General features: G+C 33.0%; 1 protein-coding gene across 6 annotated transcripts in view; it reads right to left on the bottom strand.

The window, feature by feature from the left end:
* Positions 1-1318: 1318 nt before the first annotated feature.
* The window catches only part of ERBIN (erbb2 interacting protein), a 125308-nt gene continuing 108244 nt past the window's right edge, over positions 1319-18382 (bottom strand). For 2 of the 6 annotated variants that reach the window (XM_054578427.1, XM_054578428.1), the window contains exons 21-26: positions 16144-17689; positions 11651-11794; positions 6145-6354; positions 5109-5201; positions 4558-4632; positions 1319-3368 (exon numbers count right to left, since the gene is read on the bottom strand). In XM_054578427.1, coding sequence (XP_054434402.1) covers positions 3261-3368; positions 4558-4632; positions 5109-5201; positions 6145-6354; positions 11651-11794; positions 16144-17689 — 2176 coding nt within the window. In that variant the 3' untranslated portion in view covers positions 1319-3260. The remainder of the gene's footprint in view (positions 3369-4557; positions 4633-5108; positions 5202-6144; positions 6355-11650; positions 11795-16143; positions 17690-18382) is intronic. The other 4 variants (XM_054578429.1, XM_054578430.1, XM_054578432.1 and 1 more) reach the window with 3 other exon arrangements.

The raw sequence follows: 18382 nt of genomic DNA, 5'->3' as shown, positions 1-18382 counted from the left end.
AAGAATTTCCAAAGCAGGAAAAAAAAGCACCCTTTGAAACAGACTGGATTTATCACCAATTTCAAACTAACTGAAAAATATTTCACTCTCCAATGCCTTCCTTCAGAAGTAAAATACAATAATTTAAGGCAAACTACACTTCCTCCATACCCAGAAACAGGCTTTCTCAGAGATCAAATAAATTGTCTCTTTATGACAATTCTTCTTATCTTAAATCTCATAAAATCACTCTTTAAACAGCATTAGTTTCTTACCTATTCACTGTGTTACTTAAAATAATCTAGAAATATACAAAAATTTGGCCTGTTTATAAATGCTGACTGATAAAAATATTATATAGCTGCTACTGGGATTTTCTTTTAAGCACAGCAAATTAATGCTTAGAAGTTTAGCTCTATTCATGGCAATGTTTGTGTTTTAACATTTTTTTTTTAAGTATATAAACATATTTATGTCCAAAGAGGTCAGGAAAACACTTACAAAATAAATATGTAGAAAATTTTAGAATTTCATGGATTGAAATAAACTGATGATTCTTTAATGAATCAGAAAACTCTAGTTTATGGAAACAATTCTGTACTGATTACCCTAAACATATCATTTTCAATGGTTTAAAATTTGGGTGGTCAATTTTAAACAGTTACTAAAAATAATAGTTTTTATAGTTTGCTACATAATATTTATTAAAATAGAGTCTGTTATGGGTATGGGCTTGACTGCAAATTACTCAACTTCATATAAACTAAAAATGCCCTCTCTGTATCTTCAAAATAATTGAATTATTACTTTTATTCAAAATTTGACACTTTATTGTTACCAAACAAACTTCTAATGACAAGTTCTTTTTATTTAATTTTAATTTTTTAGTACTTCAGAAAAAAACTTTGGCTATTAATTTAAGTGCATTACTCCTCTTCGTAATAAACTTTTCTTATTTTGTGTTCCAAAAACATTAAAAAATTTGTTTTAGTAACTAGAGTAGAAAAAAATAGTTCACCTAATACCTGTTGCACTTCTAATATTTCAATATAAAGCAGACAATTAAGTTTAGATCACTGATGAATCAATTGTTCTTGGTGGCTTATTCCTTTTTCCAAAATTATAGCTTGTGTATCTAATTCAAGGTAAAGTAGTTGAAATGTAATAATTATATTTATTTTATGTACTCCTATTAAAAGAGTGTGACTGAAAAACTGACTGAAACCAGTAAAAAATGATGTGAAATTACAATGTAAAATTACATGTATTGAAATTACATTGTAAAATTACAATGCCACAATATTTAAAAATAAACTCTGAATAAAGGGAACACCGAGGCTTGTCTTAAAGAAGCTGTTTGTCATTCTTTTTTTTAGAGATTACAACACACATACAATAAATGAATTTTATCAAAATACAGCACATTTCCTCTACTATATCCATAAAAATCAATTCTTATGTAAATAGTACTGAAAAATCAACTAAAATGAGTTAAAATTTACAAAGAGTTGTTAAAGGGTTTCGATCAATATTATTAAAACTATACAGTACAATAACCAGTTGATAACATCTTGAAAGAAGTGCAATATTTGAGTTCACATCTTTTTAAAAGTACTGCCTGTTTACTGACTAGCAAGAAAGGAACCAGTCTAACTCACTTTTGCAAAAATAATGTCAATTGCTGTTTTTGCTAGTCCTATAAAAATCTTATTTAAAACAAGATTCAAGAACAAAGGATAACAGATTAAAAATTCCAAAATTGCATTTCTTAGTAATTAAAAATGAATTGCAATAACTGAATATTGCTCTAATGAAAGGCTCCACACTAGCCTTGACTAAAAACAGTTATTGGTCTTCTATGGCACTTTTTTTATGGTCCAAATAACCATGCATTTATTCTTACCATTGCATGTTACTCAATTTTTATTTGATTACACAGACAAAAACAAAATTTTATTTGGATAAACAGAATTAATAAACCTCTACCAAATATTTCTTACACTAACGAAAAAAAAGGCAGTTGGCAGTAAAACACTATTACGCTTACACTTAGAAACCCTTTAAAGACTCTGACGCGTTGAGTTCACATTTAATGTTACCTGTAGGAACAGCCCTTTATCTGAACACTTTTACACACTGGCAGGCCCCAAGGGCCCATCCCTTAGCGCTACAACTCCCCACAGCAATTCTCTATCACTGTGCCAGTTTCACAGACTTGCTTTGGTTTCCTAGCTCATGCGTACTGTTTCCTTTTACTTTACCAAGGCAATGTGAAGCCAAACAAAATCAGGAGGCTAAATCTTCTTACATTTTGTGTCATAGCAACACAATCTTAAAACTGGCCATTTCAGTTTCATTTGCTGCTTAAAATAAAAATATAAATTAACATTAAAATGGAGTATTAATTATCAAATTGCAAATATCACCATTTGCAAAAAAATCAAGGGATTTCCGTATCACAGAAAAATCATGAACATACATCTACAGTAGAGTTAAAAAATTTCTGTGACTAAAAAAAATTAAAAATGAAATCACCAGTACCAAATGTATCATTAATAGCTATGACAAGAACAGATCATGTAGCGCTCATAAAATGCAATTATCGTCTTTTTTATTTCTTTAAAAAGACATTACATTTTTATTGCATTATTCTATTAATAAAAACACATTAACAGATTGCTGTTTTTTTCATTCTTTGCTTCCAGATTTTTATAAGAATTAACTGTTTTAATCAAGCCTTGGAAAGTGATCCCACCAGCACCACCTTCACCTACTCACTCTGCAATTCAATGTGCACATAGCAAAAGCCAACATTTCAAATCTCTTGCCCACATAAAAAAAAGTAGTTTCAGCAGAAAAACATTAATATCAGTTGAATAAAAATAAGGGCATAAAAGCTATGAGATAGCTCTGCCATCCGCCTCTGGGCTACAATCAAGGCTAACTAGAGCCTTGTACAGAGTTCAGTCATGAGTATGAAATCCAAAAATAAACCTACAATCTATACAAAAACAACATACATGTGTTTTTGTAGCCTTGATTGCTATGTTTTTAAAAACCTAACAAGAAGTTTTACATGGTTTGAATTCAACAGTCTTCCCTATATACTGTACAGTGGTTCTTTCCCTCTAGTCACAAGTTCCGTTATTTCATTAATGTACAAATTTGAACATAATTTTTGAGTTCCTCTTTATATATAAAAATAGTCAAAATATTAATTTCCCCTGCAAGTATCTTCTAATAAATCTTGCTGTCTTCCCCCCATTTTTTGTCCACAGTTCTTATGAAGAAACCTCTCGTACGATGATGAGTTCTACTGTGTTCTGGAAAGTTTTTAGCAAGGACACTGCTTGTCCATGTTCAATATTGATGAAATTGTAGCCATTAGCCTAGAAGAAAGAAGAAAAATATCTTAAGAAAAACATTTCAAAGTGATGTACTTGCACAGGTGCATTTAAATTTGTCAGGTAGTAAAATCTAGCAGAAAATAAGAATGATTTTAGCAATTTAAAACCACATCTAGGCTCCTGGGCCCTAAAATAAAATCTAGGAAGGTGAGATCCAGGAACCTATATTTTAAATGATTCTTATGTAGCAGCCAATGCCAGAGAAGTCCTTGTTAAAGACAGTGTCATCACACGGGGTGTTGAGTGTATGCACTACTGTGCAATTGAAGTCACCAAGTTGCAAGGGTAACAAATCAAGAATACTATCTATACTTCTTATAATTTAGGCTAAATATTTTTTGGGTCTTACTGTATACCAGACACACAATTCTAAGTACTTCCATGAATTAACTACTTTAATTCTCATAACGCAAAGAAGTTTCCTTTTTTTAATTAAAAATTTTTTAAAATGTTTATTGATTTTAGAGAGAAAGGAGGGTGGGGGAGAGAAAGAGGAGGAGAGAGATAGAAGGAGAAACATCACGGTCAGAGAAACATCAGTCGGCTGTCTCCCATAAGCACCCTAAGCAGGGATCACACCGGCAACCCAGGTATGTGCCTTGACCAGGAACTGAAACGCTAACCTACTGGGGTATGGGATGGCGTTCCAACCAGCTGAGCCACACTAACCAGGGCCACAAAGAAGATTTTTTCGTCACCTTACTTTAGAGAAGTTAACATTCTTGAACTTAAATAAAATGCTAAAATATATCAAACATTTATTCAAAAATATCAGTAAGATTTTTCAGAGTACAAGGTGGAACTATTTTAAACTATGAAAGCACTAGAGAGTAGCCTGTAAGAAATGTAAGAAATACCACTATTTTCATACACAAGTATGTAAAGATGAACTTCATAAAATGCTTACTGTATTTTGCAGTATATAATGCGCACTCTTTTTGCCCAAATTTTTGAGGGAAAAGTAAGGATGCACATTATACAAAGGTATAATGATTACAAACCATGGAATATAATAATCCTGTATATAACATGCACAAAAACATGGGTGTGCATTACACACAGCAAAATACAGTATTTTCATAAAATGGCATTTAATAATGTCTTGATGAGGACAGATTAGTTATAAAACAAAAAATAAAGAAAATAATAAAAAAAAAAGTATCTTAGTTACCTGGATAATTTTATCACCTGGTTGCAATAATTTTGATGCTGGTCCTTCAGGCTGTACCCTTGTTACAAATATACCCTTTAATAACAACAACAACAACATATTATTGAATAGGAAGTGGGATGCCTAAATAACAGGGTACCAAGGAGCAATCTTTCTTTCTCAGTATGCAAATATTTGAATCGTGGTACAAGGCTGTTTCCTTGTCTTTTCTGAAAACATTGTGACAGCCAATGTTTTTATTTTGCCTCTGGTAATTTTGATGTTAATATAGTGATTTCTGTTCAAGTTACTTCTACAAATACATAAAAATAATGACAAAATCAAAAATCACAATATGAGGCATTTAAATTTTTTGGTTACATTTGTATTCCTCAATTAATTTGAACAGATTACATTTCAAAACAAAAAGCTGAACAATAAAGAGAGAAATCAATAGGTGGTCTGTCTAGATTTATAGAAGTACCTGTTAGATTTTTACTTATGTAAATGAGGTATTAACTTAGTGAACAAAATTTTATGGTTATTTCAGAAGATATATAAATAAAACTCACATCATCATCAGGTCTGAATGGATTTCCTCTTCCACCGACACCTCCTGATATGCTAAATCCAAGTTCTGGATCTTTTTCAACTCTCACTCGAATCTGAGTTAATATGAAAATAAAATTAACCATTATTACTATTTGAAAAAAGCTGTAACACAGTAACATTCATAGTTAAATATTGGGAAATTAAGTTCAAACAACATACCTATGTAAGGATTCATCTAAAATGATTATTTGGGCAGATGAAGTGAAACTATGACATGGAATACTATGTTAATAAGTTAGTGAGTTAAAGGCAGAGCTGGGATTATAAAGCAAAGCTCCTAACTTAAATCTATTGCTGTTTTATGAGGATAGGCAACCAATTAATGGTGACCCTATTGTATTTTTTAGACATCATAGATTTTTAAAGACATACAGCATACACATAAAACATGTGCTTTATTATTAGTTTCCATTTGTGAAACATCTATATTACATAGTATCTCTATCTCTATTGGGTATTCATAGATCCAAAATGAATAAACCATTTGTTCTCTACCTAAGTTTCTAATAATATCACGTTATCAATAAATTATCAAAATATATGACTAGTGACTTTTTAAAAAAGTACTTTGTAAGACTTAATTCTCAAAGTAATTTGGAGTTTACAATCAAGTTTCAAAAGCTGAGTGTCAAATAACAACAGCAAACCATAATATGCCAATTCAAGGTCTGATTACCAGAGTATAATAAACCAGTTAGGGAAAAATAACCACCTTAGAAAACAAAAAAGAATATGTCTAAAACACTACATCCCACATCTGTTAATGAGAATGGGGGTTGGAGTGAAATGACAGAGTCATATTAAACCACAAAGTTTAACACCTTATAAACTGAACAGGAAACCAAATCTTTACAAAATGGTAACACAAAAAAACAAAAACAAAAATAAAAACACCTATGTTAAAATTCTATATGGACTTATTGCTAATAATTAAATAACCTATAAAATACATTAAAAGCTCAGTCTTGTATTTCAAATATTCTTGATTATTCTTACCTCTTGCCTTGCCAGTTCATGGCCTTGTCTAGGAGAACAATGGGGCTGTGTATATGGAGGCTGGTGGGCCACTTTCAGCATCAAGTAATCAATTAGTTGTTCTCTAGAGGGGTGCCTTGCCACAGATGCCTGAGGAAGGGGGTGATGTATTTGACTATAATTTGCCTGAGGCATGAGAGGCTGGCCCATCTGTCCATTACTCAAAGGCATCTAAGAAAAACATGAAGTGTCTTAAAATGACCAATAATAATGTCTTATTACAAATATTTGGATTTTCTTCTTGGAGCATTTTAAAAGCACTAGAGTTTAACATTCTAAATCACACAGTTATCATGCCACTTACACTATTTATTCTAATTTTACACTTTTAAGAGAAAATAGCCATTAATGTTTTAATTCTAAACTTGCTTGAGTGCTTGATGATAGATGCACTCTTTAGAGGTTTCCAGTGAAAAGTAAATCATATCTACATTTAAACTATTAATTTTCTCTCTGATAGAAATGCACCTATTATTCTCATATACCTAAATGTTAAAATGGTAAACAGTGTGCCAAAATTTAAAACTTAAGTAAGCTCATTAAAAGGGTATATTTTCCTATACTCAATCTCTCACATTCACACAAAATATGCATTTACTAATGTTTTTCATTAAAACAAAAGTAATTTTTTGGTAGAATTTTTTCCTAATCCGATTATGTCTTTTCTATCTTTATTTCTTCCTTTCCAGAGTTAGTAAGCCAATTCAGCTATGTAACAGAAAACTGATTTATTCCTCATATGTGTATCAGCAACTTAAAACTCTCTAAATATTCATTCTATTGAATATTAACCACAAAAATTAAACTGTGATTCTAGTTTACTTTTCACAAGCTAAACAAAAATCTTGAGATTATTTTGTTGTCAAATTATCATCCTTGTTTTAACTCCTCTCATTTTTTAGAGATTGAATCTTTAGACTTAAAAACACCTTTGCAGAAATGTGGCTAATGGCTTATTCTATTAGTGAAAGAACTATCTGACAAATATACATTTGTATTATAAATATATGCTTATGAATAGATTTGATTGGAAAAGGAAATATATTTAAGCTATTCAGTCATTTAAAACGTCACCGTTGATTATTAATAAAAGTTGTCCTCATCCACAAGGAAATCATGAAAAATTGTAAGGGAAATATTTGAACCCCATTTCCCTAAAATTATCCAAAAGTAGAAACTTTGGGAAAAGATTACGGCAATAGTTTCAGAACTACATATTTTTTTCTTTGTGAACCTTTTTGAAGGATACAAAGAAGTTTGTATTTGGTAAAAAAGATTTTCACTTTTTAAAATAGTTCTCTCTTTCACTAGGTTATAGTTAAAAAGTTAGTTAATTATGAAGTCTGGAAACATTCACTGGTGTTTTACGACAGAGACAATACTAGCACAAAGATGTTATCACTCCCTCACAAATCTTTTCTTGGGCATTTACCATTCGATCACTGTAGATTGGAAGCAATTAATCTGCCCAGGAGTACTTAAGTGGTTGTGCTATTACTTTATTACTTATGCACAACTATGTAGACAACCCTGGCTTTTCTTCATATTTATATAATTATTTTCCTATGTGCAGATTCAGTACTTTTCCCTGGACCATAATAATTTCTGACCCTTTCTTAAGACTTCCTGACATCTAGATACTTGTTCATGCCTGACATTCTACATCGATGTTAAATATATCCATGGAATATGGTAAGCTATGATACACAGATGGCTCAGGACAATAAAAAGCATAAAACAAACTCAATAACCTAAACCATAAAATGGATATTAAAAAGAAAAAGAAACTGGATAGCACAACTAAAAGAAAAAAAAAGAAGATAAAATAGACACGTATGAACTTAAATGTCATGCGGCTTGGTTCCTACTCTCAAGAGCAATGTAAAAGTTTATAATAATAACTAAACTTCATAATTATATTTGGTTATACTAAATAGGGAATAAGTTATGAGAAAGAACTGAAGAGAATACTAAAGAAAAGATTTATCTATCTGGCATTGGTGACAGAAAAGTAAACTATCTAAATGAGTGATGCTTTAGTTACAAAAGTAGTTAAGAATACAACCACCATCTATTCTACCATATAAAAAAGTCTTTGTAATTGTATTACTTTCTTAAAAGATTTTATATGTAGAGAGAGGGGGAAAGGAGGGAGAAAGTGAGGGAGAGGAACACCAATGTGAGAGAGAAACATCAACTGGTTGCCTCTCACAGGAGCCCCGACCAAGGACTGAATGCACAACCCAGGCATGTGCCCTGACCAGGAATCAAAACTGCAACCTTTCACTTTGCAGGATGAGGCCCAAGCAAGCCACACCAGTCAGGGCTCTAATTAAATTTTTAATTAGTGATTTCTAATTACATTTAAAGTATTTTAAAATGCCTTTAATAATCATAAAACATCCTGAAATGAAGAATTTAACATAGGTTCATCTTTACCTCTCTAAATAGTTTTATTAGCAATACCAAAATCCCTTTGATTCAAATAACAAAGTAAGTAGGTGACAGTACAGAAATAAAAAAATAAAATAAAATAAAATGATTCTCCAGTGTGGGGGGGAGAAATCATGGAATAAACCAAAAAAATAACAGAATGCAATTCTATTATTTCTCAATTATTTAAAAAATAAATCCTTACTAAGCAAGAATGAAAGTTCTCAAAAAAAGTATTTTCACTGTTAAAAGTATCTATTGCTCTTTCTCGTTCAAAAGCCACAACACATAGTAAGCTCACAGATACTACTGCATTCATTTCCTGAGCACCTACTTTCAAGCTGTCTGAAGGAACATCTTTGTGACTAGGTGTAGCTGATGAGTAGTTGTGCTGTCCTGAAATAAATGTATCACCTTGACAAGGATCTCTTGGACAGGATGTCTGGGGATGCTTCAAATTAGGGGAAAATAAAAAGCAAACATATAATGGTCTTTAAAATGTGCAACCAAAATGATGATGACATTTGAGAGGAGATTAGGAAAAAAAATAGTGCTAGGTAATAGGAACATGAAGAGCCAAATAAAACATCACTATCACAACGGCCACCCATCTTAGTATTTTCATGACCAATGTTAACTTGTTAGGGTAATCATTTTGCAATATATACATATATCAAATCATCATGATACACTCTTTGAATTAATACAATGTTATGTCAATTATATTTCAATAACACTGAGGAAAAAATTAGTACTTTTAATCATCTTCCAAAGTTAATGGCAAAATGTTCATTCCTTTAATGCATAAAAAGTATATACAGATATATACTGTTAAGCTATTTCTTTATAATGCTTTTAGTTTTATTTACAATACCTAGCTTTTAACACTTTCAGTAACATTTTTAATCCTAGTTAGAAGTCCCAAATTTTAAGAGCAACTAAAACTTACACCTGTTGAGCACTATGAAGTTTTGTGGGGTTTTTTTCAGTAAAAAAATTAACTGATATTCTTTTAACAGCACAGCATAACCAAGAATTTTTCTTTAAATGATGAGCAGTACCAATAAACACACAGTCATATAATTTTCTTTGGTTTAATCCCATCGTACTAACATCAGTTAGCTATGTATTTTCAAAAGCACTGATTTGGTGAAATGCTTTTAAAATTAACTAAGATTCCTACTTTTATAAGTCAAATAATATCCTTATATTATAGTCTATCTCACTGATAGCTTTGTATAGAAAAAAAGGTCAATCTCATTATATGTGTATATTTTTTATAAACATGCTGGGATGCAAGATTACTAAATATTTCACTTTAATTTAGCTCTAAACACACTTTGCTATATTTTAGAAAACTAGAGAGATTGTGTTAAATAGCACTATTATTACTGTCAAAACTCTACAAGACCAGCAACATAGATATGCAAATTTCACCATCATGTTGAAAAATAATCTGAAATCTACTTCATTATGATATCCCACAGGATACATATAAACTTAACAGTTTACAATGTAATCTTAGAAAACGTATCTGCAACAATCCTATTATGTAGTTAGTTGCTAGTTCAAACCATGGCGTAGCATTTTTAGATGTGGTTTGATCAAATTTTGTGTATTTATTCAATGAAAACTTTACTTTCCTTCTTCGTTTTTGAGATGATCTTTCAGAATGCATAAAAATCAACTTAGCTCATAGCTTGAAGTTTAAACTCAAGCCTGAATATACAACTATGTCTATCTAGTCTTTAAAAGAACAAGTATATTATGAATTAAAAAGTAAAATGCAACAGACTCAAAGTCTCTGAATGTAAGGGTAATGAGCAAAAAATATCACTGTGTGAGAGTTTGTAAAGGTTAATTGTTCCATACGACTATAAGATTACCCCTGAGTTAATAAAAGCCCCCGCTCTTTGCTCTGTGGCTTCAATTGGAATAGTGACAGAAATTCGGGGCTTAATAGTCATCACCCTTCTCTCTCCCTGTTTCAGTCTGGTAAGTTACAAAATCATTGCTGCCACTGCAACATAACATAGAACCAAGTGGTGGCAGGTGACAGAAGGCAGAGCAAGATGGGTAATACACAGTAAGAGCAAAGCCAATCCAGGGGACTGCTCCTATCCTAGAAAACAACAGAGCAAAGCCAGGAGTGTATTAAAAGGCAGGGGAAGGGTGAGGGCAGTGAATGCTCAGGAAAAAGCAAAGGACCCAGAAGTAAGCAGAATCGTTGTGGAAACAAAACTGAGGAGGGGATAAAGTAAGGTTATAAGGGGAGACAGGTCTCTTCAGGACAGAAGGAGAGGGGCAGAGGAAATACTTATTTGGAGGCTATGTTGTTACCTCAAGTTGTTACGAAAAGAAAATCTTAAAACAGAGCCATGCCAGAGTTCTGTTTTTTTCCCTTCTGTGCTTGCTATTCTTATACCTTATTCTTAACTTTCATTAAAATAAACCTTTCTTCATCACTACTAATGACGATGGCCGAAATGTGCATAATAAAGAATTTTAGTTTTGTCTTTTCATTGGTACTTACTATAATTTCTCCAGCCTCACATTTAATCATATTTAGCAAATTATGATTAAAGTTAGTTCCATTAGTTCTTAGTGCTTTTTATTGGCCAATATTAAATCACTAAAGAGAAAATCACTTTTCCCCACAAGTCCTGTGGAGTACATGTGGAGTACATGTGGCACAGACGTAAAGCCTTGAATTTGGGGAGAGCATGTTAATTTTAAGAGAAAGCCACTGCAAAGAATAATTTTTTAAAAACCTCTCAGAGAGAGATTTCTATTGCTCACCCTTCTTTACATAAAAAAGAGATGGCTACATCCTTAGTTGTGATCACAAAAACTTAAGTGATAAAGACTAAATCAGCTTTGCAGAAAGTTTCGCACTAAGCCATGGAGGAACCAGGAGGTAATCAAGATTCCTAACCCACAGTAAATTTTATTTTCTAGAAATGTTAAAACATTAAAATGTGAGGTCTACTTCTCTTCTATGTACTAAAGGTACTTGTCTACTACAGGTACTCACTCGAAAAATGTGCCCACCAGAACCTCTTCCGTCTGCAACACTCAAGGCAAGACTGCCTTGGCTGCCATGCAGGTCCCTAGAGCTGCCATAGTGACAGTGGCTTACGGCAGTAAAATTGGAATTAAAGGACCTTGACAGCATGCTCTGAATAGAGAAGGGATAGATTTAACAGAGGTTAGCGTAGCATGCAAAATTCACAAGACATGTTATGCACACAGATGCATTTACAAGTAAGCCCAATACCACACAGAAATATCATGCAACATGGAATTTTCAGTGCCACTGAAAGAAATTGGCACTATTTACCATATAGTTACATGACAACATACACATATATATACAAATTACATGTAATCCAACCATTCGAGTTCAAACACCGAAGAAAGTACATACATATAGATGCTTTTATGCTATTATTTCCTTTACTTACGATGTATGTTATTAGAAATTCATCAGAAAATAGAAATTGAGGTCATACCCAGGTGCATCTGTACATATACAGTTATACATGGAACACAAACTAACTCCTCTATAAAGATGTTTTACCAACAACCAGTTATTTCTAAGTCAAAATGGATTTCTAGAGAGTCAGCTTCATTTTATAGGAATTGTCTTATTAAAAAATGCAGTTTAAACACATAATATAGCACAAAATATATCTGCAATATATACCAGGCTCTTGGCCATTGTAATTTCTAAAAATTATCTTCCACATTTAGAAAAAAGCCTTACATCAGGGAAAAGTTAAACATGAACACACAGTTTTAGGATATAACATTTAAAAGGCTTTCACTGCTCTATAATTACCAGAATAAAAAAAAAAAAACCCTCAAAAGTGAATATATAAAAGCTTTCTCCTATTTAATAAATAGATATTAAAGATTATTATATTTTAGGAGTTAGTAGCGCCTTTTGCTGCTTACACTTGAAGAGTCATTGATGGAATCCTTCCAAATATTGTATTTATATATAAATGTCTAATCACTAATCCTACAGCTGTCTGAAAAATGTACCTCAGTAAATGCACTGCCCAGTTCTCAGTATTTCTGCTTGTTTATTCCCAAAGTTGTTAAACCATACAGGTTTCAAGTGTGCATCTCAGTAAAACATCCGCACACTGCGTCGCTGCCCATCGCCCCAAGCAAGGCCTCTTTCAGTCCCATCCCTGCCACCCCACCCCGTTTTTGCTTGCCTCCCCCTACCTTCAGCCCCCTTACCGTCGGGCATTGCCACACTGTTGTCTGCGTCAATGTGCTTTTTATCTCTCTTTTTTAACTTAATCCCTTCACCTTCTTTCATCCAGCCTCCTAACCCCCTTCACCACGGTCAGCTATCCATGCCTCTGCTTCTATTTTGTTCGTCAGTTTATTTTATTCGTTAGATTCTACATGTAAAGTGAGATCATATGCTATTTGTCTTTCTCTGACTGGCTTATTTCGCTTAGCATAATATACTCCAGGTCCATCCTTGCTGTTGCAAAAGATAAGATTTCCTTCTTTTTTACAGCCACATATTATTCCACCATGTAAATGTGTCACAGCTTTTTTATTCACTAATTTACTGATGGACATTTAGGATGCTGCTCTTTCAGGCATATGCTTTTAGTCATATCCCTGAATATTGAGGGTCTGATGACTGAAGTGAGAGAAACCACATTTTGAGCATGACACGTAATTGAGAGATATGGACATGCCATAACAAGCATTTCTGTTACTTTTTGGAAATATATTCCTTCTCCAGATTACAAAGTTGATGTCTACTATTGAGAAACATTAATGTAACATTACAGAATGAAAAGGATCTATAAAATTACAAAGTACATTTTTAATTATTTTGTGGATTCTAAAGTAATGACTAAAGACAACGCTAAACGTAATAGCCTATACTTTTCCAAACTATTTTAGAAAGAATAGGGGGTTGGCAGAAGCAATTCAGAGATTCTATAAACATCTGATTAGAATGTAAAAATCAAGAAATTATACTCATAGTTATATATACACACTTTTTAACATGTTAATGTGAGTGGAATGACCGTGTTTAAGGGCATGTAGACCTGAAACAAAGCCTATTCTTCCATTTTTGAACATACAACATTTTGTAAATATTTCACTAAGAAGCGTAGAGCTCAGAATAGGTCTGGTTTTAAATTCGGGCTTGTGCACAGATATCCATATAAAAAGGTACTCCATCACAACAGATCAACACATTGTGCAGAGCTCAGTTAAGTGTTGGGCATATGTTCTGAGCACTGTTGTTCATTACACGCCAATAGTTGTATAAAAGCAAGTGAACATAAAAATTGTCATGTTGTTATCATCTTTAATCATAGCTGGTTGGGTGCTTCTTACCTGGGGCTTGTTAAATATAATAAGTAATATTTTCAAATGCTGACATTAGTAACAATTCAACTTTGAAATGAAACTTTTAATTCATTTTCATTGTTAAATTTTATTTGTAAGCAAGTCTTGAGATTTTGGAGGCGAAATCTATTTTATATGTTAGGATTCCAGGTAATCTTTTGGGGTGGGAGGGATGTTAGTACCACAAGGTTTCAAAACCAACTAAGGGTCAACAACATATATTTATGTTGTGATTTCTAAACTCTCAGCTGGGCGAAGTAGCAACTGGGGACTTACCTCTAGAGGTAGGAGAGGCATTGTGATGTTTCCCAAATACATTTTTTAAATGTCCACCCTGCCACCAGAAGTATGTTTGGAGGACAAAAAGGGAATTAAAGAGGAGCAAGCAGATCTTCCATCAGTCTCCATCATTGTCAACCAATGCTTTCAAGTTTGAAGTCTAAATCATGTTGCTCTGTGCATTTCTCAGTTTCACCAAACTAATTCTCATCTTTAAACTACCAGTGTGCTTGCCAAGCAACAGTGACACAAATTTCTAAATATAAAAAGCTGAGAGGCACAATGAACAACGAGGTGGCTGCTACCTGCTTCCTATTTATTAAAGTCCAGGCACATCTCTGTCAGACAGGAAAGTAATGAAAGAAGAGACGTCTGAGATCTCAACTAATACTAATATTAATATAATATAGTACAGTATAATAATAAACAAGCTCATCATTTCTCCCAAATCTGCTATACCTCCTCTTGTCTGGTAGTAGTTAATGGCATTCCCAACAACCCATTATTTAAGGCACCAATCTCAAGCTTAATCTCTTTTCTTCAGCGACTGATTATAGGAATATTCCAATCAGAAGTAAATTCTTATAAAGTAAGAATTGCCTCTTAAATTCATTCCTTTTTCTCAATTCCACCAATACATTCTCATTTGTTTTCTGGATCACTAGACGGCCTCATAACTCAATTAACTGAAGTACGTAGCTTCATCCTCCTCAAATCCAGTTCCACACTATCACCAGAAGATTTTTTATAAGACAGCTATATTATTCCTCTGCTTAAGAAATTTCCAAATTCCTTAGAAAGAGCACAAAATTTCAAAACACCCCAATGGTATGTACAGTTACAGCTGAAACAAAATCAATTGATGAGAATAAAGTTGCCTAACACTTAGAGGCCGCTCAGTTACTTAAAGGTGAGAAAACAGCATTGCATAATAGCTAACAATTAAAGGCAGAGGTTCACCTGAACTGAATAAGGTACTGATGGTATTTTAGGGATTTATTTCTGAAAAATTCAACTAAAGGAATTTTTAAAAATAATGACTAACTGAGGTTGTATATATTCAGCTATTTTAAAACATCTTACATTTAATAAATAAAGGTAAGATAATTCTTGGGTAAAATCCACTGAGAGGTATGAAGCTAAATCTTAGAGAAAGAATATGCCTTAAACATTTGGGCCACAGAACTATGGCACTAATATATCAGCTTTACAGGATATTTAAAAAAATTTAACTTCTTTCAAAAAGCAAACATCTGCACACTACTGAAGAGCCAGGCAAATGAGTTCAAATAGGCAGAAATGCAGTTCAGAAAAGAGTAAATGCCATGCCAGATGCCGTCTGTGCCAGTGACAGTGTTAGTCATGTAACTGGGAAAAAAAAATCTTAGACAAAGTATTATCATTTACAGCACACTTATTTTTCTGTTAACTATATAATAAACGGCTTATTTTTGTATACATATTTATATAATCAACAATTATTAATAGATGACAAGTCATAAAATGCTAAACAGAGGGATACATGTATATACATGTATTATTTATAGTATGTGTGGCACGATCTACAAGAGACACACACACAAATATATAAAATGAATGTAAGTCCATTAGAAAACACTGGGGGATAAGAGAATGTAAAGTAGCTTATGCTACCATTTCAGTGTTTTGAGACTGGCCAAGTCTGAACTTCGAACTCTACTATTAGTACCAAGGAAAAACTCCTAGAATATTAGTATATATTCAACAATTCAGAGTATTTTGTTTCACCTTGTTTAAAAAATAAAGAATGCCAAATATTTTTAAGAAAAATCAGTGAATTCATAAGGAGGAGAATGAAAATTCATGTTTAATTACCTTTTCTAACTTTTTGGCCTCGATGTGTCGCAGTACTTGTTCTCGCCAATCATGAGGAACTTTACTTTTTCCTGGAGGATCTAATAAAGAATGCTCAGAACCAACCCTTGCATTTGGTCTTTTTGAAGGACTAGTCCGCGAATAATTGAAATCACTAACTGACATAGTTCTCTCTGGTATTTCACTAACAGAGGGTCGCGCACTTTGAGGCCTTGATGCATTTGGACCATCAATGCTGTATGTTCGCGCAGAAAGAGGCCTCTGTGATCCTGACATCACTGGAGGAGTTCTTCCGACTGGATGTAACTCTCTGTATGATAAATACTCTCCTTCAGGGATTTGGGCCCTCCTTGTGGGACCTGGCTCACCAAGACTTACAGAGGCTGTAGAGGACACACTGCTTTGTCGCTGAATTGTATTTCGAGTTGCTCCAGGAATGAGTCGTTCATTTGGTGAGATGGCCCACATTTCCCCGTGTCTTCCTGGGCCAAGTCTTGGATGTAAATGGTATCCAGTATTAGCTCGGACATTGTTATGGTTAGAGAAATTCATATTGGCAGGATGTTTGGTGTAACTGTGACTTTCTGTGCTCTCTGATCTGGGAAGGCGCTGAGAAGGAAAACTGACATGATCTATTGGGGGATTTTGTTTGGAGTGCCACAAAGTGTCCTTGACTGCAGCGCTGCTACTGTACTGGATATTGTATTGTGGAGGACCATATAGTTGAGATATAGATTGTGGGCCACTTGCTGTGGGGCCTCTTATATTTGGCTCTTCAGGATTATGATTTGAATCAAACTTAAAAATTGCCTTTGTACCTGATATTAAATCAGAAGATGAGGAAGAGCCAGTAAATACTTGCAATGGTTGATCATATAAAAGTGTAGCAGACTTGCTCCTGACTATGTTTTTTCCATCAATAGTAGATGTGATTTTAACTGCTGTACTTGGCTGCTGAAGTCCATTATCACTAAGAATGTCATAGATTTTTAGCTCCCCAGTCTCCATATTAGTTATGCTATGAGACTTCACAACAGACCCAATTGGCCCACTTCTCTGAGGGGAGAGATCTTCAGTACTTTTGGAAATACCCATATCAACAGAAGAATCAGTGTTATGTGGTTCAGTCCTCCTGGGAGACTGGGGAGTTTCCTCAGAATGGCCATTTACCTTATTTATGCATTCCACATTAGGACACTTGTTTCCATTTTCCAAGTGCTCATCTTCTCCTTTAGCATTAATGTTTAAAAAGCTCGTTCCAAGCAATATGTCCTGTGTCTTTGACCTTTCCACTCTCTCAGGTTGAAATGTATCATTAATTATAAGTTTATTAAGATTCATATTGATATGGTCTAATTTGTGAGATTCATCAGATGTGGCTGTTGAGTCAATACCTTTCTCTATAAGAACTAATCGTTCTTCAATATTCAGATCATATTCAGGTAAGTTGAAATCTTTCTTATCATGAATCTTGAATTTTTCCTCTGTTGAAAGGTGTAAAATATCTCCATTTTGTAAAAGGCTATTAAAATTTTCATCTTCTTGCCTAAAACAAAAATAATTTTATCAAAACATCATAAAGCTCAGTTTTCTTAGCAATGGGAGATTTATATTAAATGGAGACAAGTAAAATTATATTAAAATTTATAATCAAGATTAATTTGCATCAATATCATAAATCACTTAGAATATAGTTTGAGCTAAACAATAAAGAAAAGTGGACTTATTATGCATCCTCTTCTGGTGTATCTCTTCACAAATGTGCCAAAATACAAAATGTTTGAAAGATGGGAAAGAAACATGGAGAAGAGCCAATAACTTGAATAGTTGAGTAAAGAGCACAGATCATTTCTATAAATAATTCTGAAACCTTACATTATTAGCCATAGTTACCATATTAACTGTTATTAGATTTAAATATATAGATAAGGAAATTATCTGATGGATTAAATAGCTCAGAGCTCTACAAAATATGAATGATCAAAACTGAAATGAAATTTAATTTCATTAAGTGACTGCAGAGTTGGGAAATATTTATGAATCTGTTATTCCAAAATTATAGAAAATATTTTATTTCTATTTGGTGATATGAAAACATATTTGTGTCCTCAAGTTATATTTTTACAAATATTCCTTGATATTAATCTTCCCATTAGGTGACATATAATATTCACGATTAGGGATACAACACAAAAAGGTGTCGTTATATCCCTTTGTTAGCCTTTATTTCCTTACATAA

This window comes from Pteronotus mesoamericanus, unplaced genomic scaffold (assembly GCF_021234165.1).
Source record: "Pteronotus mesoamericanus isolate MK-2021 breed Mesoamerican mustached bat unplaced genomic scaffold, CSHL_Meso_final contig_50, whole genome shotgun sequence".
NCBI lineage: Eukaryota > Metazoa > Chordata > Mammalia > Chiroptera > Mormoopidae > Pteronotus > Pteronotus mesoamericanus.
The sequence above is the reverse complement of the archived record's forward strand: the minus strand, read 5'-3'. Positions and strand labels throughout refer to the sequence as shown.